The 23,821-nt window shown below is 39.8% G+C and overlaps 1 protein-coding gene across 3 annotated transcripts in view; it reads left to right on the forward strand.

The window, feature by feature from the left end:
* RPAP3 (RNA polymerase II associated protein 3) overlaps window positions 1–22,918 on the forward strand; it is a 47,056-nt gene extending 24,138 nt beyond the window's left edge. For 2 of the 3 annotated variants that reach the window (XM_019543325.1, XM_019543326.1), the window contains exons 8-17: window positions 1,272–1,406; window positions 7,019–7,146; window positions 8,667–8,788; window positions 9,561–9,631; window positions 9,760–9,870; window positions 14,144–14,349; window positions 16,368–16,566; window positions 17,520–17,617; window positions 19,605–19,705; window positions 22,388–22,918. In XM_019543325.1, the coding sequence (XP_019398870.1) occupies window positions 1,272–1,406; window positions 7,019–7,146; window positions 8,667–8,788; window positions 9,561–9,631; window positions 9,760–9,870; window positions 14,144–14,349; window positions 16,368–16,566; window positions 17,520–17,617; window positions 19,605–19,705; window positions 22,388–22,479 (1,263 nt within the window). In that variant the 3' untranslated portion in view covers window positions 22,480–22,918. Of the gene's footprint in view, window positions 1–1,271; window positions 1,407–7,018; window positions 7,147–8,666; window positions 8,789–9,560; window positions 9,632–9,759; window positions 9,871–14,143; window positions 14,350–16,367; window positions 16,567–17,519; window positions 17,618–19,604; window positions 19,710–22,387 lie in introns of all 3 variants that reach the window. The other variant, XM_019543327.1, reaches the window with a different exon arrangement.
* Window positions 22,919–23,821: the final 903 nt, after the last annotated feature.

Here is a 23,821-nt window from a genome sequence, read left to right on the forward strand (position 1 = left end):
CCCTTGCTTTTCCTCCGGCTCCCCACATATCTGAAAAAGGACTTTTTGTTGTCCTTGATGCCTGAAGCTAGTTGGAGTTCAGTTGCAGTCTTGGCTTTCCTGGTTTGGTCCCTGCAGGACCGGACCAGCACGGAGTAATCCTTCTTGGAGGTGAATCCCATCCTCCATCCTTTGTAGGCTTTCCTTTTTAGCCACCGTAGGTCCGCTAGGTCTCTGGAGAGCCGGGGGGCTGCTGTGCCTTCTTGCTGCCTTTCCTCCATGTTGGAATAGATTTAGTTTGTGCACTGAGGGCCTGACCGACTAGCCTCTTGAGCTTGTCAAAGTCGGCTTTTCTGAAGTCAAGGACTTCTGTGTTGCTATTGAGAGAGTTCTTTCTAATAATGAACCTAACTTCCTCTGCTGCACCTTGAAACCATTGCTCCTTGTTCTGTCGTCTGTTGCCACTGAGAACAATCTAGCTCCATCCTCTTAGGAACCACCCTTCAGGTAGTTGAAGACTATTATTAAATGTCCACCCCCGTCTTCTCTTCTCCAAACTAAATAAATCCAGTTCCCTCAGCCTCTCTTCAGAAGTCATGTGCCCTAGACTTTTTGGGGATCTTTTATTGCATAGTTGGGAGAGATTTCTCAGGAAACTTTGTACCTGAAAGCATGTATAAAATGTCTCCAGGCTACATGGATGGTTCAATAAAAGCCATCACCCCCAAAAATTTTTTCCCTTGCATACTGGTATTTCCTGGTCCATCACGGCTACAGGATCACTGCAGTGTACTACCTCTTTAGGTATAATTTTGGAAGCATTTGAAAGTTACTTTCAAAACCAATCCCCATTACTATAAACTACATAATGAATTCTGCAAGTTTCTGATGTTAAGTCTTTTTGTTGCACAGGTACCACTGGTAGTAGCTAGCATTGTGCTTTAGAAACTGGCACATCAGAATTTACTATACTGATAACTAAGTTATATATTTATATAACATACATATACACACACACTAAAGATATTAATAAAACCTAATGTGTTGCACAGAGAAAGTGTTCATAAAGAGTTTCAGAGCCTTTTCAAAATCATTTTAACAGAAAAATTTCATTATATGCATTCAAACAATAACTAAGAGGCTGATATTAAAAAATAAAGTGAAATAAAAGAATGCATCACTTAGACATCAGCAGAGAAACCATGATTTATTCTAATCAAAGAAAACTTGGGGCAGGAGAGGAAGAAAGGGGTATTTCAGTTGAGTGATATCGCTAATGTTCTTCATTGCAGGCTCTAATGTCAAAAGACTATTCAAAACAAACAGAACATGAAGAAATTGTGAAAAAGCATGAATTAACACAGGAAGAAAAGCAGCAAATTGAACAGCAGCAGCTCAAACAGAAGGCTATTGCAGAAAAGGACTTGGTAAATCGTGAAGCCTTCATCTATAGGAGAAAAATTACATGAACTTTATTTAAATTATAGTTTGACTTATTATTCAAATACGGAAAAATGCTAAGTGCACATTGTATCTTATTTAACTCTGTAGTCATTGATTTGCTTAGCTATATAGGGTGCATTTATATTTAAGGGTGTGAAGCAGGGTTTAAGCTGACTAAAATCTGTTGTTGAGTTCCAGAAATTCAAAATCAGGATAATGCTTTGTTGTGCAAGCAGTTATACCAATATAAAGAAAATAAGTTTTAGAATAAGAACCATTAGTCTAGCCCCCTGATCCTCCAGTGTGGTACAGCTGCAAGGTTAAAGCAGGAAATGAGACAAAGGTAGTTGTAGTAAAAGAAGAAGGATGTAGGTAATGTCAGCAGTTCCTGGCTTCACTCTATTGACTTTTTTTAAATGATCAAGAAGCAAAATAGAAACCTGTGATGCCTACTGCCAAGTAATTTGTTTTGGTTTTGTTGTTTCTTGTAGATATTCATTCGAACTGGGCCTTCATGGGATTTGCAGGAGAGAGAAACAATTTGTTTCTCTGCTTCAGGGCCAATGGGAAGAAAATAAGAATACATTATGGGATTAAGAGTTCTCTTTATTAAAGCTGTTTTAATTGAAATTGTAATAGGTGATGTAGATAGATAAAAAAAGATGCAGTTCTGAAGGGCCTTAAATGTGAAGATGGGAAACTTGAATTTGATTCCTGGAAAAGGAGGAGTCAGTAAGGACTGGGCTGGGTTAGGATATGCGGAGACCTTCATATAAAAGATAATAGAGAGATGTACTGAGTAGTAAGATTTAGATTCAGAGAGGTAGTCTTGTTGTTTGTTAATGTAGCTGAAGGAGTTACAATAATCCAAAGTAAGTGCAGAGGCAGAAGTGTGTCTTTGTGGCAGGGGAGTGTATTTTCTAATAAGGAAATACTAGAGGAATAAAAAAAAAATGTTGGGCAGAGCTGTAGAAAGACAGGAGGAACATTGCACTGTCCTTGAAATAATCAGCTTGAAAAAGGAGGCCGATGAGGGTGAAATGGAGATCCTGAGACAGCTTTTAATTAACTAATTAGAGACTTCATGAGCTGCTCTGCAGCAGAAAGGAAGACTGGAAAAAGATCTAACAGGGTGCATTTGATTTAAAATCACTGGGCAGGGAAGCTTTGATTTAATCTTTGTTTTCTACAAAAAGTGCATTCTTGTTGGATATTCTTTATTCATTTAACCTCTTGAAACTTTGCAGTTTTAGAGAAAGCTAAGGGTGTAACTGTGTGTATACACACTTGCAGAGAGACAATAGGACTGTTGGGTGGGTAATCAGGTCTCTTTTTCTCTCATCTCCATATACTGCCCTTAACAAGGATGTTATCCCTGAAGACAGCAAATTCTCCCTATGCCTGAAGAAGGACATTTGTCCCCAAAAGCTTGGAAAGAACAATTTTTCCAACTTTTTAGTTGGTCTAATAAGAGAGCACTTCTAGCCAAAGAATCTTGTCTGACTATGATCTCTGAAGACACAAATCCCCAGTTTGAAAACCGAAATTAAGTATCACAGAGATGCTTAATGAGATCTAGACTGTGCATCAAGTCCCATCGGATAGAGTGGTTTTCTGTAATCTTTACTAATCTATAGAGGAGCCTCTGGGAACCCCATAAGATTGGGCCCCTAATACAGTCCATAGCCCATTGTAGCCTGTCTATAAGACTTCTAAAAAAGTTATGTGAATATATTGTCTCAAATAGTATATCATTAGAACTTATAATTGCTATTCCATGATGATATCTTTGAGCTTTAACATACCCTAAATTAAAGCTATAAATGTTTACTTTTTTAAAAAAAAATCTTAAAAAAATAAGAAATACGATTAAATCAAAAAAATCTTTAAAATAAAAAAATCCAATTTTTTTTATTTAAAAAAAAAAAAAAGTTGATTTTTATCCACTCTGACATCTAAAGATACCTAAATGTAAAGTGTAGGAACTTGGAGCACTGAGTTTAAAAACTAAGATTAAAATGGGAATGGGGAAATAGGTAAAGTTAAAAGTTATGGTTGTCTTTAAGGATAAGGAAAGCCATTGCCTGCTTACGCTGAACATGAAGAAAGTGAGTGGCTGAGAGGAAGAATAAAAGAAGTGGTGAGGAATAGGTATCAGGAGATGGGTGCATGAGGTAATCATGACAGAAATAACAAATAAAGGAAAAGGAGAATAAGAAAGAAAGCTTGAAGGCCTTGATCTTGAGTTTAAAATATAGGATTGAGATTTGAGAGAGATGAGTTTAGTCCTTGGGTCATTACATACCTTGAATAAGTTTCTCTCAGTTTTCCTGTGCATCAATTTCCCAGATATAAAAAGGAGTTAATAGTTTCTAGCAGTGCACCAGCACATTGGTCCATATTGTAGCGGCATTGATGAAAGGAAAATTGACGTTATCGGCAATCAGCTTCTTTTGGCTGATGTGGCCAATAATGTTGCCAATAAATGCTGTGTGCTTGCGTGCAGCTGTAGCATGTATGCTGCCAGGAGTGTATCCCGACAGCTTGGAGAGCAGTGTCTGGCCAGTAAGTCTCTGGGGGGCAGAGGGACTTGGGGGGTGGCAGAGACAGGGTGGGGCCCCCACAGTGAGGGAGGCAGTGGGGCTGAAGCTGGGGCCAAGAGCAGAAGCAGGCACTGCACAGTCAAGGTGGAATGAAGCCGCAGCTCTTCCAGGGGGCAGGGAGGGAGGGGTGTGACAGAGGGCCCACTCAGGGCTGCATCTCAACATTGGCTTTGCCCTCTTTCTAGGACAGTCTGCTGTATCTGCCTGCCATGACTTGTTTAATAAAGTTTCAGGTAAATATGTGGGAGGCCGCCTATTTAATGCCCTGATACCTGGGGCATTATATATGGCTCCAACCTTCCCTACACCATGTCCCATGCCTTTCGGATGATATTGCAAATTGGTAACAGCTCTGGCCTGAGGCCAGGCTAAACTCTGCCCCTTGCTGGGCCTCTAACATTCTACTCTCGCACTCTACCGCCTCTCACAGGGCCTCATTCACACTGTCCCTCACTGGGTCACTCTCAACCTGCCACAGATCCGCACAGTCCCTTCAGGTCCACCTTGAGCCCTACTCTACATGGCCCTTCCAGCTTTCCTACTTGCACTCTGGCTGGCCGCCACACAGCCCTGCAGCCACTGGCCTTATGCCTTACTCTGGCTGAACTCAGCCACTAGCCCCTCTCCTGGAAACTTGCTCATGATGTCACTCTTGTGGGGTTTGGCCCATGTACAGCCCTTCAGGTTTCCTGAGCAACCTTACTTTACAAACCCCCTGGTGCAGCCCTTCAGGCTCACCTATGCAGACCCTACTCTACATCTCTCACACACACCCCTTCAAACATCACCATGAATCCTACTCTGTGCAGGCCTCTACACATACTTCTGCGCCTTCACTGGGGCTCGCAGTCTTATATGCCATAGGCTCAGGTGTCATCAAATGTGCCTGATTCCACTGTCTGGCCCTGCTCTGAAATTACCCACTGGGAGTGGGAGCTGGGGTTATAAGGTGCCCCTAACAATTTTTCACTGGGGAGGCAACTGGTCTGGCATTTCTGGGGAACTACTCCAACACATGTAGTCCTACCAGCCCATCCTTCCCCAGCAGAGTATAGTTTCCCATAATGCCCCAGGAGCAGGAGCTTCCTGCCATCCCCAGAGTTCCTGTCCTTATCTCCAAGGTGTTCTGAGCAGCTCCAGCTGAGTAGTGTTCTTCCCCCAACTGTTTACAACAACTGCAGCTCAGCCCTGAGGGCCTGAGCTAAAATAGAGGATGCTCAGCCCTCTCCTCCAATCCCTTGGTCCTCCTGCAGTCATGTGACAGCTTCAGGGCTGGCCTGCACCTGCCAGCTGCTCTGTTGCCTGCTCTCAGCCTTTAAAGTGGCAGGTACCAAAGCAGCTTTACCACAGGGGAGCAGCTCCTCCTGCTGCAAGCACCCCTGGGGGAAGCATAGGCCCTCCAGATCTGTGCACAGGTCAAGGGCAGGCTGCCCACTGTTCACTCAGGGCCAGCCAGGCCTGTGCCAGCCTCTTCCTGGCAGAGGGGGCTGGACTCAGGCTGTGATCGTGGTAGGTGGGGTGGGGCAGCTGGCAGCAGTGCTAGGGGGCCACTTTGAATTTTGGGGTGGCTGTAGCCCCCCCCTTGTAATTCCCCTTCCCAGTGCTGCTGCCACCCACCCTGCCTGGCCCAAGTGCAGCCCAGGCCCAGCCCCACCCCCCCACCGGGAAGAGACTGGCACAACCTCTAGCCCAAGATGTGCAGTGGCAGCCCACCTGTGCACAGATCCAGGGGGCATATGCCCCTCCCATGCCTTCCCTGGGGTGTGCGCAGCAGTGAGAGCCGCTCCCCACCCCCCCGTGAGCCATGGCTCTGTTCTGTGATCCACCCTGCCCCAGCTGTGCAGTGCCTTCCCCAACCCTACTCCCTCCCTCACCATGGGGGCTTTAATCTGCCCCCTGCTCCTTTCCTCCAGCAGACTTACCAGCTAGATGCTGCTCTCCAAGCTGTCAGGCTGCACTTCGGCAAGCAGATTATCAGCCCAAAAAATCTTTATCGGTGCACCCCTAATCATTTCCTACCATATAGTGGAGTTGTGAAGATAGGTAAACAAACTTGTGGGAAATATGTGGCTATTGAGGTGATTCAGCAAATGTATGACAGGGCTTTTAAGGATATAAAGTAGGAGAAGGTAGCTGCAAATGGTTGTTCTGGAATAGGCCTTTTTTTTTTTTAACTTTGAACATATGCAAATACTTAAGGTATCAGAATTAGCTCTGCCTCTTTGCCATTGTTTGGGGTTCCAAGAAGTTTGGAGAGTGCAATCTTTGGAGCCAAATATTAAAGAAAGGACAAGCAGCTGAATGAGTCATTCTTTTCCCCCAGCTTGAGAGAGGCAGTTGGAAAGAAACATTTTTTTACTGCTTTGGGAGTAGAACTTAAACAATGGTCTCAACTTCATTTCTCTTTTTTTCAGGGTTTAGGAGCTGTGTCCACAAATAGACTTACTAAATTTTAAATCTTGAGGTCAGGAGTGCTAGCAATATTTTTCAAACTATTACTTATAAAATGTATATGTGATTATGCAACTTTATTCGAAATAGACACAGTAATTAGAGATGTTGGTTCTTGGATTCAAGAGGAGGAATGATGCATTGATAAATTATTTTGTGGCCTGAAAAAGTTGTAACAGATATTGTTATCTGGAATAAAAGTAAGATTCTTTGGCTGCTTTGGTAGACTCAGACTTTTATGACTTCTTTATGCTGAAATCCATCTGCTTGTATTTTTCTATGTGCTTGAGCATCCATCCTTCCTCCTCGCTTGTCTCTTACATTACACTATATATTAATGTTTAACCATATGGTCCCATTCTATTTGAAGTACCAGATATAGCTTTAGGAAAGTTTATAATATCTCACCAGTGTAGACTTGTAGCACAGAACAATAGAATGCTTGATTCTTGTGCATTATTTTTTATGCTAAATTAATAATTACAACTATCTAATGTATATTAGAACTTATGTATTATCATATAATTATTCCAAAATGACAGGGTAATGGATATTTCAAAGAAGGGAAATATGAAGCAGCGATAGAATGTTATACACGGGGTATAACAGCAGATGGCACCAATGCAATTCTTCCAGCTAACAGAGCTATGGCCTATCTAAAGATTCAGAAGTAAGTGGTGTACAATGCTGCTTCTCTATTCTTTGTAAACCGGAAAAAAATATATATCAGGGTTTCATTGAAAGTTGTCCTGCTACTGCCATCATTCTCACTCAGTAGAAAATATAATTAAAATTACTCTCTTTTTTTATTCCTTTAATGCTTGTGTGTAATCTCTTTATTTGATAATGAAAACATGTTGAAAGGGAGTGCAAAGCAATTAGGTTAAAATTAGTGTGAAACTTGAATAGCTCTTTGAAAATTTGACAAAGTTTATATTTTTTCTAAAACTTTATGCAGTTATTCTTCCCTTTTCCTAGGATCTCAATCATTGCTGTTTTAGTAGAAGAAAGAAAAAATATATTGTATGCAGAATAAAGGAGAACTATTTTTGATACAGGAATTTTCTCTGACTTCAGACTTCTAAGTAGATTGTTATAAGTAGCTAATAAAAGCAAAACATTAAGTACAGTAAAAGCTGTGTTAACCACCATGAGCGGAGAACGCAGTGTGCAAGTTATATAAAAATCCTGGTTACTTGAGGCAGGGTTTTTTTGGCCAGATTGAAGAGGGGGGGCAGGGGAGGGTGCAGACACGGAGCAGCAGCAGCACAGGATGGTGGGTGGCAGCAGTGACCACCGTGTGTGAGCTTCCCTCCCTTCCCCCCCATCCAGTTAATAGAAATGCCAGTTACTAAAATACCGGTTAACACAGGTTTTACTGTGTATCAATTTGTCTGTATTTTCCGAAATGCATTGTGGTACTTTTTCATTGAGTATTAACCAAAACCCCCAGTTGTTAATTGACATGACATGTCTCTGGGATTCCATTTTTAAATAAAATGGGATAGTACTGACCATTGATTTACCATTTTTCAAAGGTTCTTTCTATTTGACATACATTCTATGTGGCTGTCACAATGTTTAAGTACAAGGCAAAATAAAAAAAAAATCTTTAGAACACTGCAAAAAAGCTTTAAAAGTCTGTCAAGCAGCACTACTTTTGGGAGGGGGAGGGAGTGGTGTTTTTAAAATACTTGACAACTTTAATTTTGTCTTTAAAACAAAAACTAGAAATAAACTACTTTTGTAGATGTTTCAGCTGAGACAAATTAATGCCTTAGGTGTAGATATGATGAAAAATTTGGCATAATGTAAATTAAAGCTAAAATATTTCAAACCAAGTATCTAAAGTTAAACTCTTGAATTGGTATCTATTTACTAAATACAAGGGGCATGATTTTCAAGGCTGTCTATTTGGAATCTCCCACTGACATGGCTGATATTGCTTAACATTTTTAATCAGGACATTTTTTTTAGGTATCAAAATTCGCATTTAAGGATTTAATTTTTAGCAGTCAGTATGAAGACTTTGGTTCAGTTTATTATAGAACTAAATAAACTTTACACACACACACACACACACACACACACACACACACACACACACACACACACACACACACACACACACACACACAGAGAAAATCTCCTATAATTAATATAATCTTTCAAAATTTCTTTTCTGCTGAGATATGAAGAGGCAGAAGATGACTGTACTCAAGCTTTACTGTTAGATGCATCCTATTCCAAAGCTTTTGCCAGAAGAGGGACTGCTCGAGTAGCACTAGGAAAGCTAACAGAAGCTATGCAAGGTGAGACCTTGTATGAAAGTAAATGTGATGGGTTAGGTACTACATGTAGATTTGCTCCCCCCTCCTTCCATATTTGCTTCTTTAAATTTTCAATAAATATTAAAGCCAATTTGGAGTAGACCATTTCTGCAATAAAATGCATGTAATCTCTTAATTCTCTGCCTCCATGCACACACAAATGATTTTAAGTTAGAGCATTTTAAGTTAGACTGCATTTGAGTAATTTATGTGAAAATTAATTAAAGCAAGTCACAATTATTCAAGAATATGTACATTTTAAAACTAGGAATTTTGGAAGTAAGTTTATATTTAAAGAAATTCATGAATGTTAAATACATGAAACTTGCACTTAAATAAGCCTGCCTTCTACCGATAAATACTTTGGTCTTGTTTAGTGTAAGTAACTTTTACTGTTTCCAGTTCTCCTTTGGCTGAAAAAAACCCAAAACAGCTATTATTTCAACTCCCATTTGTTGTTTCTTTTAAAGTTTTAAGGGGGTTTTTTGGATTTTGTTTTATATATATTTTTTATATTTCTCTCCCCTCTCCATCCTGGCCCCTCACCACAGAACACTTGCAACAATTTGGGTGCACTAACTACACTTTTCCTCTTAAGATTTTAAGTGTAAAATTTCATTCATACTTCAGGGAGAAATTCTGATTTGCTACCTAAGTGAAAAGTAGAATGGAAAATGAAAAAACAATCGTGTTAAAAATAATTCCTGACAATTTGTAACTTGACATTTTGTGTATATTATTTTTATTCACTCAGATTTTGAAACTGTTTTGAAGCTTGAACCTGGCAATAAGCAAGCAATAAATGAACTAAGTAAAATAAAAAACGTATGTATTCCTGTTAATAATTTTCTATTTTGTAACCATTATTTGCAGTATGATTTTTACTTTGTATCCATTAGTAATATTTAATGACTCGACTTGAATTTTTGATCACCTGACTACTTACCTTTAAGGAACTGGTTGAAAAAGGGCTATGCACCCAACTGGAATGTCCTGGAACATCAGCAACAGAAATCCCAAACCTGGTGAAACCCATTGATAAACCTTTACATCTTAGATCTACTGTAAGTAGAAAATAATAATTACTTGCAAAATGGTGTATGTGGAATAAATTGCCGTATTTCACCTGTTCATATATTGTAGATGATTCTAACATAGTTTTATGAGAATTCCTGAATTTACAAATGCCTGTCTTTTTAACTTAATATGCTTTTTGCATTAGGTATATTCTTTTAATAAACTTTTTTTCTTCACTTTTGAAGGCAAGAGTTTTTACAGCAGTTTGTGCAAACGCAGACCGTACAGATATTAAATGCACTTATTTTAATTTAGCAAATAACATTTTTGATTCTATTAATTATATTTAAAACACATTTCAGACTAATTGTAGTTTAAAATTTGATAGTATCTTTTCAATTTAAGTGTTGGATTAATCCAAATGCTTTAGAAAGTATCCTTTTACCATTGTACATTACAGTTCATTTTCACAATAAAGTGGTGTGTTGACTTCTTTTTTCAGCTCAAAAGCTACGTTGCTTGAAGTTATTAAATCGGTGGTCCTCAGCCTTTTTTAGACTTGAGGCACCTCTCACTTTTTTTCTCTATAGGAAAATAATAGAGCAATTCTTCTGCTGTGGATAACTCATTCTGACTTCTTGTGGTCCTGTTCTTGATACTGTGGAGTCCTACTGACATGTCTGTGTTTATCTTGTGAATTATGTTTGCACACGTAACAGTGCTAACACTGCATGGCACCCCATGGCACCCTTGAAAGGATCTCAAGGCTACCTAAAGTACTGTGGCACCCTGTTTGAGAATCACCATACTAAATATAAAATAATTTGGCCTTCATAGTTCTATTAAGATTAAACAAATAAAAAATTCATAGTCCCATTCTGCTTTCTTTTCATTGTGCCAGCGGTGCAGTGTAGGAACCATCTGCAGGTGATTAGAACCAGGTAGGTAGGTCTTCTGGAGACTGGTAGCTGACATTTTAATTTAATCCAACGGTGAGCCTAGATCTTAAATGTTGGGACCAGAAATATTTGTAGCTTTGGAAGCAAAACAAAGAGTCTTGTATTTTTGCTGCTTTTTCTCTATTAGTCAGAATATAGAATTTGATTGGCTGATTGCCTGATAGTATATAGGTTAGATCAGAAATCAAAGGATAAAATATTTCACAAAATATTAGAAGTATAATGTAAAAGTATGAAACCAGAATAAAGAAAGTCAGCAACTTTGAGGGAAGGATGCACCATGATACAGCGTAGCTCTCAGTTCTTTAACAGCAGAATTACTACAAGTGGGTTGCACTAAAGAGCTGGAGAAGTGATAGGGGTGTGGAGCAGTTAATCTTACCTCTCTTCCCCAAACTTTCAAAGCACCATGCTGGTGTCTTACCTTAGTTCTATAGGGAGGCTAACTACCATATTTACTTGAATACAAGACAAGGCTTTTCCCTCCAGTTAACATGGAGAAGGAGAGAGCCCCTTCTTTTACATTTGCATACAAGGAAACCTCATTCAGTATGTTGCCAGTAGCAGCATGTGCTCAGTAATGGAAACCAACTTTGAAGCTGATTAAATGCAGCCAGCACAGAACATGACTATAAAATGCATGGCCCATATTGGGCAAACGTGTAACTTTTGTCTTCCTTCCTTTGACTAGGGAGCCTTCCCCATAAAAAGCAAAGTCCTACAGCCTGGGTTCAGCCTCCACCTCCCGGAGGCATTTCCAGAAATGTGCTGTCCTCAGATCCCCTGCTGGGTGTGCGGGATGTTAGTTTCTGGATTCCTTGTTGTTGAAACAAGAAATGCAAGGTTATTCCCATCACCCCAGGATGGCAACACAGAACATACACATGTTCCTTTGTTTGTCCATCACTTTTGTAAATTCTCTCATCCCAAATTGTCCAGACCTCTGGCTCTGTACCAAGCATTCCTTTTATGGTGCACCAGTCCCCTGGCACTATCAGCCACATTCCTAATAGGGAAACTGCTGTCTTTTGCTCACCTAGTGCCCAATCACAACACTCACATCTCCCAGTGCCACAGAAGGTGCTCTGTTCAATGTTGTTGCTTAGTTCTGGGAATACCTGGACAGTGTTTAGCATAACTCAGTTTGCCCGCTACACTGCCCTGTTTGCAACATCAGCATAGCTCTCCATGTTCTGGATTTCCCGGGTGACCTTAGGAACCCAGAGTCCAAAACTAAGATCGCTGTCCCCGCTGCTGAAGATCTTCCATTCTGGTAAGAACAGCTCCTCAATCCACACTTGATTTTAGTCAACAAGAGCCCAGGAAACATACCTTTTATTTAAAAAAAAAATACATTTTTCGTGTTACAAGCCAAATCAAGTCCAAATCCATGAGTCAGTCCAGAACCATATGTGGCCCTACAACCGACAAACATCCTCCACCCCCACCAAGGGCTTCATATCTTTCCAGTGTCTTATGAAAGGCATCCTACATGCAGGCCCAAGCCCAGAGACTTGGGGTTCAGATGCCCTCAAGTTTTGCTAGCCCTCAGCCGTATGGCCACAGGGGCAAGTTAGGGAAGAGACTCCTGTTTCTATAAAATGGGCTCTAAGCCCCAACAGCTCGGTGGGTACTGAACCATGCCAGAAGACCCGTTATCCTGGAGAGGGCTTACCTACCAAAAGGATAGGTTAGTACAGTCTATCTGAATAAGATGTATGCTAGTGCCCATTGTGCTTCACCCCCCTCAGCAGTGACCTTTTCAAGTCGTTGTGCCGCTACATTGAATACATTTTAACTTCTTTGTTCCCACAGCTGAGTTATACCTTTCTTTCCCCTTTCCAATTATTCCTGTTTCTTCACCAGCATTAAATGTTTGGTAAACCTCACCAAACAGGGCCCCAAACAGTTCACCCAGAATCCCTCTATCACTCTGTGCATATGGTTAACATGGCCCTGCCCTCCAAGAGGTGAAGCTGGACCAGGTTGCCCTGTGCCTCATCTTCATACACATTTTTGGAGGATCCCAGGCCTTGTGATAAGAACAGTGAGTTCCAGTCATGCATGGGGGCTAATTAGCACAAAGATTCTTTGCAGGGGGTATCTGGAGTGCACACATAGTGAGCAGGGCTGAGCTGTGGGGTCACCATGGCTTGAAAGAATAGACTGCTGGTGTCCAGCCCAATGAAGTATATAGTAGATCTTAAGCCTTTTGGCTTTGGGCTAATATCATGTATAGTTGCAAGTAGGATGCCTGCCAAAGTTTTTGGAAATATCTGAAGCCCCAGACGCAGCTGGAGGATGTTTGCCGGTAGTAGGGCCACTTATGGTTCTGGACTCTTGGACTTGAAATTAGTTTTGACTAATATGGCCTCGGATACATGTTTGTTTATTCTTTGAATAAAAAAGAAAAGTTTGTACTGTATACAAGTAAATACAAAAGAAATGCTTAAAAGTGTATTTATGAAATACCTGTCTTAAAACTTGCAGCAGTTTCAAGAAAGGCAAAATGCATCAATTCTGGATGAACTAAGTCTATGTGTATCTGGAGTAATATTATGCAAATTACTACAGATAAGTTTATTTCAAGGTCATATTTGCATCTTACTTCCACATGCTCAGGGAAAGCAGGGTTTGACAGTGAGGGATGCAGACTGGGGGAAAAGGCTGCAGAAGGAAGAAGTTGTGGGGTGGGGAGTGGCAGAGGGCAAGGGGGATACCTGACCCTTCAGATTAATTTTTTTCCTTGCTATAGCAGTGGGTAGAGGACAAATTCAAGGCAAGCCTCCAATAATTAGATTCTATACCTAGAAAATTCTAACAAATGTTATAAAATTTCTATATGTAGAATCTAATTATTTGGGGGTTGTCTTATATTCAGGATCTTATATTTGAGTAAATGTTAGCTCTTCCTGAGAAGAGCTACCACATGCCCAGGTGGAGTGCTGTATGCACATGGCTATGCTGCTTTCATTCTGAAGTCAGTGTGTACAACAGTTTTTTGGGTCATGTAGAGTTCTGGTATCACTGGAACACATGCTAGTTGAACCACAAGTGAGGAAGGTTGTGTGGCTGTGCTGGTGAAGGAGTCAGACTGTGGGATTAGAAACATTTAAGAACCAGTGATCTAAGGTAGGGAAATCATAGCAGGAACAGAATATTGACTTTCATTTTATGATGTTATAGATGCATATTATAGTATAAAAAAACAAATTCTCAGAATATATTTGTAAGGTATCATTTAGCTCCAGTCCACACTTAAGTCATAGTTCTGGGATTTTTATCGTTATTTACAGCTTTTGAAGCTTTGCTTGGAATGAAGTAGAGTGTGTTACTGATTTGGGGTATTTGTTCCGTTTAGAAACCTTTGACAAGGATAGTCATTGAAGAAGTTGATGATAGTGATAGTGATTTACCTAATACTACTTCTGTAGTCAGTAATCGGATTAACGCTACATGTGTAGAAACAACAAAGAGTTCAAACCAAGATGATCTCTTAACCACAACTGATACTCCAAAAGCAAAACAGCTGAAAATAGAAGAAATTAGTGATACACCGGCCATCCAGTGAGTATAACAACTTGTTAGTAGTCTCAGATTTGATAATTATACATGGGTAACCTTCCTTTTTGAATGTATACTTGCTTTTTTTGCCCATGACTGAGTAACTTATTAGATCTTCTACTCAGATGTAGTCATAATTGAAATTTGACGGTTTAACTCCTTTCTGATTAGTGAGTAATCTGTGTACAACCATTGGAATTTGCTTACCAGAACATTATAAACAGCAGTATGGGCGGGAGGTACCTGAACTAGCTCTAAAACCAGAAGCAGCATAGCCCTGTTAGCACAGCGCTGCAGCCTGCCCTATAAGCTTGACTTCTAGCAGAACCAATTATTCTGGGTGGAGATTGTACTAACATGGTTATGCTTCTTCCAGTTCTGGAACTGGTATATGCAGAGCTAGCTTGTCTATCTCTGCTTGGTGCTTTTTGGGTCATGTAGAGTTGGTACGACAGCTAGCACATTCATTGCTAGCTTGCGGTGTCTTTGCACAGGCAGGCACTCTGTGAGACCTAGACTGCAAACAAACATTGCCCTTGCTGTGCCGGAAAAATTTGCATGGTAGCATAAAACCTGAGCAAACAGACGTGAACCCCAAAATTCCACTAATGGCGGCATGAACAATTTCTAGTAAGAGTTTATGCAGCTTTATCACGAGAAACATCTGTTTGCTTGTGGTACAATTTCCAGGAAGGCCAGGGATGCCTGTTCTCCAGCTGCCCCAGGCAGGCACTTTCCAGGTTTCAGGGACTCAGTCCTGAAGAACGAAGGCTGATGGCAACCTGAGGGTGGCTTGGGTCCCATGCATTGGAGTCAGGAACCCAGGGCTGTTGTCCTGCAGTACCAGACCCCCAAAGCTCTGGGAGTGGCAGAGGCCCAGTCCTGCAAGACAACAGCCCTGGATGATGTCTGTCTGTACTAGTCAGTCTGATCAACTGTGCCAGGACAGATACCAGCACAACTGGTTCTGCCACAAAAACAACACCTGGTTGTAGCCCTAGTAATTCAAGGGGACGTGTGAGCCTTTGAGATTCAGGTTGACAAACAAACTGTTCTTTTTTTTTTTTTTGTCAAGTGTATCTGAGAAGTTGTATATAAAATATGTTTCAATTTTTCCATTTTGACTGAGTGATGGGTTCTAGGTAGGGTTCTGAAGTGCTGAGTTTCTCCTTAGCACAGTTGGAGAAAGAAAGGGACCTAAGAAAGATATTGCTATGTCTTTTATTAAAACCACTGTTTCTCCAGTTATGGAAGCAGCTGGTAGTTTCAGGTCTACTCAAATTTCAGTTTACAGCTAAGAACTCTGGAAAGAGTTGCATGTTGACTAGACTCTTTGCTGGAATATCTCCAGAGCTGGCTGTAGGCAATACTGGGTGGCAGAGAACCAGCTATCCATACCAGCTTTATTCCATCCATGTGGTGAGACTTTCAGATTGGCTGTTCAAGACAGCTTTTGATTGGCTTTGCCTCATGAACATATGTTAGTAAGATGACAATACTGCTTCTCCTTTCTTACGTGATTTAACTGCCAGGAAGATTTTTTGTGAACTTTTTCCTCTCTAGAAGAGTCAAATGGATTTGGTAGGCAGTGTTTAAGACCCAAGTGTGTTGTTATGGCCATGTTTTAACCTCTGAAAATAAGCTGATTGAAATGACAGATAAATTATAGGATAACAAATGGCTACATTGTAATCAGTGTTGAAAATGTTTTACATTTGAAAGGTTTATTGTCTTGTATTATGAAATTGCCAAGCAAGTTATTTTTTTGTGCAGCTGTGGGAGGTGCCAGTGTATTTTTAATGGTAGAAGATTCTATTGTAAACATTTTAAGTTATTTCTGGAAACAGCACAGATGTAGCATGCTTAACACATATTTGTAGACCAGGGGTATCATGTTTTAACAAATTACTTGCAGAACTATTTTATTTGTTTGTTTATTTAGAATGAACACATTAAGTATTTTCAGTTTTGCTTTTACTATACAGTTTTGGGAATATATTTTATTTATTATCTCTTTGCAGACCTGTTAATGAGGTGAAAGAAATTACATCACCTGCACCTCAGTTTTTCAATCTCAAAAACCACATAGAAAAGGAAAAGGAAACATTACCTCCAATATCCACATCTCCTGTTCCTGCAATCCCAGCAAATTCATTTCAGCTCGAATCTGATTTCAGAAAATTGAAAGGCTGTCCAGATAAGATGTACTTGTACCTAAAGGTAAGAGAAGAATTCTTTGACTGCAATGGTACTTGAAGAAATAGTCCATATTTATGTTGGTAGGATGAGCAATCAAGGCCTTGAGTGACTTATTTCTGTAGAAGTTTTATTTTAAGTGCTGTTATCACAGTTCAGAGTGCTTTGGACTCCATGTGAAACTAATTTCCATTCTGAGTTTGACTGTTTCATTTGACATTTTTGGTGTAGTGTGGAAGAATTTTATTTTTTATCCTTCTCTTCTAATTAAGCCTTAGTTCTGTAAATACATTCACTGTGAATTACTGCAGTTCAAGTAAGTTACTCATATATATATTTGTAGTCTCAGAATGACAGGAGAAAGAGTGGATCTAGGATTTATAAAAAGAGGTGGGCAATCACACAGTGGGGTATCCAAGTTATTTGGCTTTGTAGGCTAGATCCAGACCATGGGGCTTCTTGCAGGCCGGATGACATCTTTGGCAGCAGCTTGTCAAAGTGGCTGCCAGAGCTGTTGTGTTGGCTTAGATCCAAAACCCAGGTATTAAACATCACAGTAACTCACCCCTTTCTGACCCCCAGTCCACTTATCCCCTGCTACTGATTTTAGTTGTCAATGGTAACTGAAAATCTGTCCTTGAACAGTGCTAAGGAATACCAGCATTCTAATCCTTAGGTTAGCTGTGCACACGTTTAAATGTGTTTTAGTATTTTTTTTTTTTTTTTACACACACAAATGTTTAGGTGTTTTGTATTTAAAAGAGATGTTTAACAATTATGTATCTTGAAAAAAGTTAAACTAAAACAAGATTAGACAGATGTATACTAGTTAAGACGTTCTTGTTTTGTTTGTTTGCAGCAGTATCTATGATATGGTAGGCACTAAAAAATATTTCAGAGAAATGGATCTTGCTGGAAGAGCTTTATATTCTAATTCTTGCAATTCCTGTAAATAACCATATGTTTTTCTTCCAAAGCAAATAGAGCCTTCGCTTTATCCTAAACTGTTCCAGAAATCATTAGATCCAGATGTATTTAACCAGATTTTGAAAATTCTGCATGATTTTTACATTGAGTAAGTTCAATTCCTCCCTCATTCTCCCAGCAATTTATATTGCTTATTATTTATAGTATGGTTAATATCTATAGCATGTAGTACCAGTTTAGTAGGGTATGGTTATCTAAATGATGTAAATAATTATTCTTCAAGAAACTAAAAGCATGTTTCAGAAGGACTAGGAAATGAAGACTAAGAATGAAAATAGACAATGAAATAAGCTTTTGTGACTAATTTTAAGTTGCTCTGTCAGTAATGAGCTGAGCCATATGAAATTACATTTTTGTCCAATGTTTATTGGCCAGAAAACTGCACATTTGTACCCATCACATTTCATGAGTATGAGCTAAATTACTTTATGGGCCCCTTGTGGTGTGTACAATGTTTTGGAATTCAGTTTATTTCCTTTTTAATCATACTGTGATCTGCACAGAACACTTGATTGTAGCAATTATGGAAATTTAGGAATGGACATCTTAGCAGCTAAGTACTTATCTTTTGGAAATGTAACATTTTTTGCATGTTAAATAATCTGACACTCCCCTAAATTACTGTGGCCTCAGGTCACAAACTTTTAGAACTAGGCATTTTGTTCTATATAGAAAAGCAGGTGAAAACTAAACAAGATTTCAGAAGGCGGGGCAGGGGGAAGAGTTTAATAGCAAAATTATGGCCTAAGCCAACAATAAATGATGTGGGAAATTGTTCCCCAAAAGGAATCATGTCCTTCATTCAGTGGAACTGCCTGTAAAACAGCTGTTGTATAGAACTGATGAGGCAGAAAATTAAAACCAGTTTTTAAAGGATGAGAAATAAAAGATGGTTTAAAGGAAAATATAATCTGTAGGCAGTATTGCTGTTGAAGGAGGAAGTATATGTAAGCACCTTTTATGGTGAAAAATCTTAAAACAAAATCAAAATCATGGGATTTCCCTTACAATTGGTAATGACTGCAACCATGCAGGCTAAGTACAGACAGTCAGAAAGCTCCAGGCTGAATCCATTTAAACTTTGCAGGTTTCTCTAAACTGCATAGATTGAACCAGTAAGCAAATGAACTCACATTCACTTTTTGAAGCCAGAAAGGCAGCCAGACTTCTGCAATGACCTATACCAGTAGCCAGGGGGCTACAAAACATACCCCCCAGGCTGCTGACCACTACCAAAGGCATCTAAACGCAGCCGAGCAGGGCTTATCTTTGATTGGCTGCAAACCCTAGTGTGCCCCACGCCCAAGGGGATCTGGGACAGAAGTTCCATTAACCAGTTTCATCTCAGTCATTTAAATCTGGTACTACATCCAACCAGGTTTGTCTTAAATCAGTTTCTGATCATTTAAACTGCTTTATATGTGATTTCTGCACCTAGCCACAGTCAGCTCGCTGTTCAGATAGCTGCACTCTTGCTGGTAGATGGTTAACATACACCTTTTTCCTACTGCTAGAATAGCCTGGATTTACAAATTATATAGCTCATGTTATGTAGATGTCAGTAGCGGCAAATCATATTCATTCTTCCCAAGAAGGCACCATAATTAACACTTCTTATCCTAACATGAGTGTCTTAGCAAAACTGTAGCTAATATTTTAAGTGAAGTTACACATTGCTTCCTTTCTTTGGTTGAAAAACAAAAAAGCAGCTTGATTTTTCTTTTCAATTTTGAGTGAAGAATGGACTCTCAAAGATGCTTACTCCAGAAAGATTCACAGAGAAAACCACCACCAGTCTTTTGGGTAGTGAAATTCAGAAACCTGTGACAGAGTATATAGGACAGAGTATATAAGTTGTGTATAATCATTTTTTTTAAACTGTAACCAGATCAGGTCCTCAACTTGTATCTATCTGTTCTTTGTATACCTTCGCTTTTATTCTCTACCACCAATGCTTACATACAAAGTAGTTTTTTAGAGTTATCTGATCTTGTAATTTGACAGTTCTTGTCACGTTTGAATCTTTCTGGTCAAAAGTAACTTTTATGTATTTAATAATCCATCTGTTATTTTAGGAAAGAAGAGCCATCCATCACACTTGACATTCTCCAGCGGTTGTCTGAATTAAAAAGATTTGATATGGCAGTGATGTTTATGTCAGACTCTGAGAAAAAAAGTAAGTACAGAATAATAAAGGATTGTTTTGGTCAAAGTTGAACCCTTCATTGTAGAATCTAATAACAAAAACAGACACTAATACAGATCAGTTTTATTAGGCAACCTCCTGTCTAGTGAAATTCCATTCAGCTATTCCCAATCCTAAATTAATTGTACTCTACCTTTATTTAGGTCATAATCACCTTTTAAGCAACCATTTTTACAATATGCTGCACTTAAGACAAGCTTGTTTATACCATGAATTGCTTTTGAATTTATGTAAACAAAAAAGGTTAACATGTAGATGTCTGCTTCTCTTCCCATTGCTATTTGGTTTGGGGGGGGGGGTTTACATTAAATAGTCATTGGAAAAATTGTATGAGCAGCTTTGGAAGCTGGGGACAGAGGCCAAAAACAAACTTTTCCTTCTTCCCCGGGCAGTGCGCACATCACTGGGCTAGTGTCAGGGTCCTTCTTGTTTTTTCCCTTTGCCCCCTCATCTTTTTCCCTCTCAACTCCTCAATGGGTCAGCTTCAAGATAAGGATGAAAGATGTATTTGGTTCTGCCTAGCCCATGGTCTGGTACTTAAGCACTGTCCTAGGAAGTAGAAGATATGGGTTAAAATCCCCAAAAGTATCCCACTAGTATCCCAAGTATCCCACTCCCTAGTTCCCTGACCACTAGGTGATTGTGCTAAAAGGTCAGTGGACCATCCATCTTTGCACAGAGCAGATTAAGACCCCAAAATTGCATAAGTGCCCCTTACTTCAACTTCATGCATCCTAAAGATGGAATAGGAGCTGGCCTCAGTATTTAACATCTCCTTAATATCCAAAATAACCATGAGGCTTTATTCTGGTTATTATAGCTAACTTCGTCATTGTTCAGAACATTTTTACTGTTAAATATACTCCAAGTGTTGTGACAACTGCAACTGAAACACATAGCAGTTGTACTTAGTAATCCAGTTGGGGAAGAAACCTTCACAATCTTGGAGATACTTAGCTACTAATTTGAGTGCAAGGTATAGCTTTAAATATTACTTATTACTGTAATATCAGAGCAGTAAAAGCTTGATTTGGAATAGTTTAGTGGCAAAACATGGCCTGCGGACCGGATTTGGCCTGCCAGGCCATTCTATCCAGCCTGTGGAGCCCCTACAAAATTTGGCAAATTAAAATGTATTTGCCCTAACTTCCTGTCAAAGCTGGCTGGAGCTAGAGGCAGTAGGACCCAGAGGGAGCCCTCAGCAGGCTTGCAGGCTTGAGCAGCACAGCCCCCACGCACATCCAGTCAGTTCCCTGCTTTCCTACCCCTGCCCTGCTCCAGCATCATGTGGCTGTGGCTCCCAACTGCATCCCCGGACCATGGAGCATGGGACCGTGCTGGTAGGGATGTATATGTGTGTGCGCACATATGTCTGGCAGGCACAGGGACAGAGTGCATGTGTATGCGTGTGCGCACAGGCATAGGGGCAGAGTGCGTGTGTGTTCATAGGGTGAGTCCACATGCACACCCCTCCATACACATGCACCTGTGCCTCCCCTTGCACTGTCATACACATACCCCAGCCACCCTCTCCCCATACCCACAGCCCCTACAAACCTATACCCACCCCCCACAATATACAAGAATAAGATTTTATTTTAAGCTATTATGTAGTCATCTCTGTGTACACTACACAAATGTAAATCAGAACAAAAATATTTTTTGAAATCAAATTAATGGTGTAGATGATCACTTTTTAGAACATAATTTGGTATTTTTGTGGTTCTGAGATAGCAAAACCCCTTGCTGAAAGGAGTACTGCGGGGGGCAAGGGGAGGTTCTGGTGGCAAAGGTTAGGGGGGTGGGACTTCTGGTCACAAGATGATGACCATGGGACACCGCACCTGTCAAGGGGTGGGGCTACCCATGCAGCCCTTGACAACCTGCCAAAACTCAGTAAGTGGCCCTCTGCCTGAAATAATTGTCTGCCCTTGGTTTAAAGGGCTGTACTGGTGACCTGGGCTTATTATAGTTAGTAGCACCATCACAATTTAGAGCCACTTCTTGACAGCTGTAATTTTCTACCATTAGCATAGGATTTGTAACATGTCCTGTGCTAGTGGATGGTTGCTACAGTGAAGCAGAGCTCTTCCCTATCCCAGACTTGAGTGTTATTATACCTATTATATTTTTACATCTTAACAAAAATACAAGTATGTTTGAATAAAATTTCCTCCTTAGAGGCACTTGTTTTCAGGTTTTTTTAGTTCTGTTAACTGTTACTTGGCTTGTTTTTGTTACTTTTTTAGTATATATTCTCTCTCTTATAATTTGTATACATCTTTATTTTATGCCAGTTTTGTCATCTGATGCAAACTTATTACCTTCTGTATTTAATGGCACAGAGCTGAGAACCTCTGCGTTGTTTATTTTCTGTCATCAAGAATTAGGTTTTGGCCGACTACTTGTTGTCTGCTGTTCACTGCATGATGCACAGTTTCAGACAAAGTTCTTAGCTATTACTGTTAGATGTTTCTCTTTCAGTTTAAGAGAATATTTAATTTTAGAAGCACTATTCAGATCCAGAATTCAAACCTCATCCCTCAAAACTATCGTTTTAAGAGTGATTGACTGTTAACCTTTAGCCCATGAGTTACAAAATAGGAAGTCTGAAACTAGAAGGTCATGTTAATTCTTTTTTCTTTGTTACAGCTGTACATGTATTGTTCAGTCACTTGAACCAGTCAGGATTGAAGGATAATTCTGTTGAAGAACTAAAGAAGAAATACAGTCTTGGTTATTAATAGGCTTACTAATGTTACGTATTTTTATATGTAGTTTAGAGTAATTCTCCACATTTTTTTGTGAGCACCTATGTAGAAATTGGTGGGGAGTTGAATCCATAAAGACTCGAGTTGTGTTTTATAATAAAATCGTTACACCTGCTTTAGCCAAATGGCGAGTGCCTGAAGGAAGATAATGTCCTGGGTCCTGATTCTGCAATTATGTCTGCTTGTTGACCTTTCACCCATACAGGAATCCATTGGCTTCACTGGGACTCTGCCCAACAGAAGGGTCTGCTTGTATGGATTGTCTTTCACAATCAGGGCCATCAGTTGAGTTGTTGCTGAAAAATGCATTTGTTATTTATGAACGTGTCCCTTTTTGTAAGAAATGATTTTCTGATTATTATTAAAGATCAGCATGAGTTAATTTAGAAAATATACTAAATGCTTAATTGAAGTTACCAACAATGTTGACATTCTTTAACAAATACTTTAAAACATTTTTCTGAAAGATAAGCTATTAGCATCTCCGTATTTCTGTGAGGTATGTATTTACAGAAGTGTGTATTTTCACTAATGCCAAGTGGCAAATATGATTCTAAATCTGCTTAGCATCTGAGGGCCAGAAAATTCCAAAACTATCTTTCTGATGATCTCAAAGGCTTAGTTTCAGGAACCAACAACCAAGGTGCCCCCAGTGAATCTCAGCTGGTGTAGCAAGGAATCACTCTCAAATGAGCAATTCCTACACAACGTAAAGATTTTAAAGAGAATAGCACTTTGATTTGCATATGAAGCTGAATGTGTACATGGGGGAGCTCCCAGTCTTTTATATCTATTAACCCATCCCACTTATAAGCTGAACCACTGTAGTTATGAGGCTTGTCAAGGGCTGTTATAATAGTAACCCAGTATAGGAAGACCGGACATTTAGTGAGATGTACATGAAAAAGTAGGACAAAGCAGAATGGCTTGTAGTGCCTATACTGCTTGCTTGTAATATATATAATTTGGACCAGGACAAGACTTGGCTTAGAGAATGCCACAGTGGAAGCAGTACTAAACAAGTATAGACTAATTTTGCAGAAGTCTGCCAGTGTCTATCACTGGGCTGTAATGAAGCCATTTTATACTATTCTTCACCTAACTTTTATTTTTAGGTTTCCAGGTTTCCCCTCCCTCCTTCAGCTGCTGCTTCCTGCCTCTGTTCCAGGGGATGGGACAATGTGGGGCACTATGTGAGACCACATTGTGGTGGAGGAGAAGGGGTGGAAGGGTACCCATGTGGTGTTGAGGGGGTCTTCCCACCATCACCACCCCCCCCTATTTATTGTGTGGTCCCAGGTCTGGTTTGCAAAAC

This window comes from Crocodylus porosus, unplaced genomic scaffold (genome assembly GCF_001723895.1).
Source record: "Crocodylus porosus isolate Cpor-Errol unplaced genomic scaffold, CroPor_comp1, whole genome shotgun sequence".
Classification (NCBI taxonomy): Eukaryota; Metazoa; Chordata; order Crocodylia; family Crocodylidae; genus Crocodylus; species Crocodylus porosus.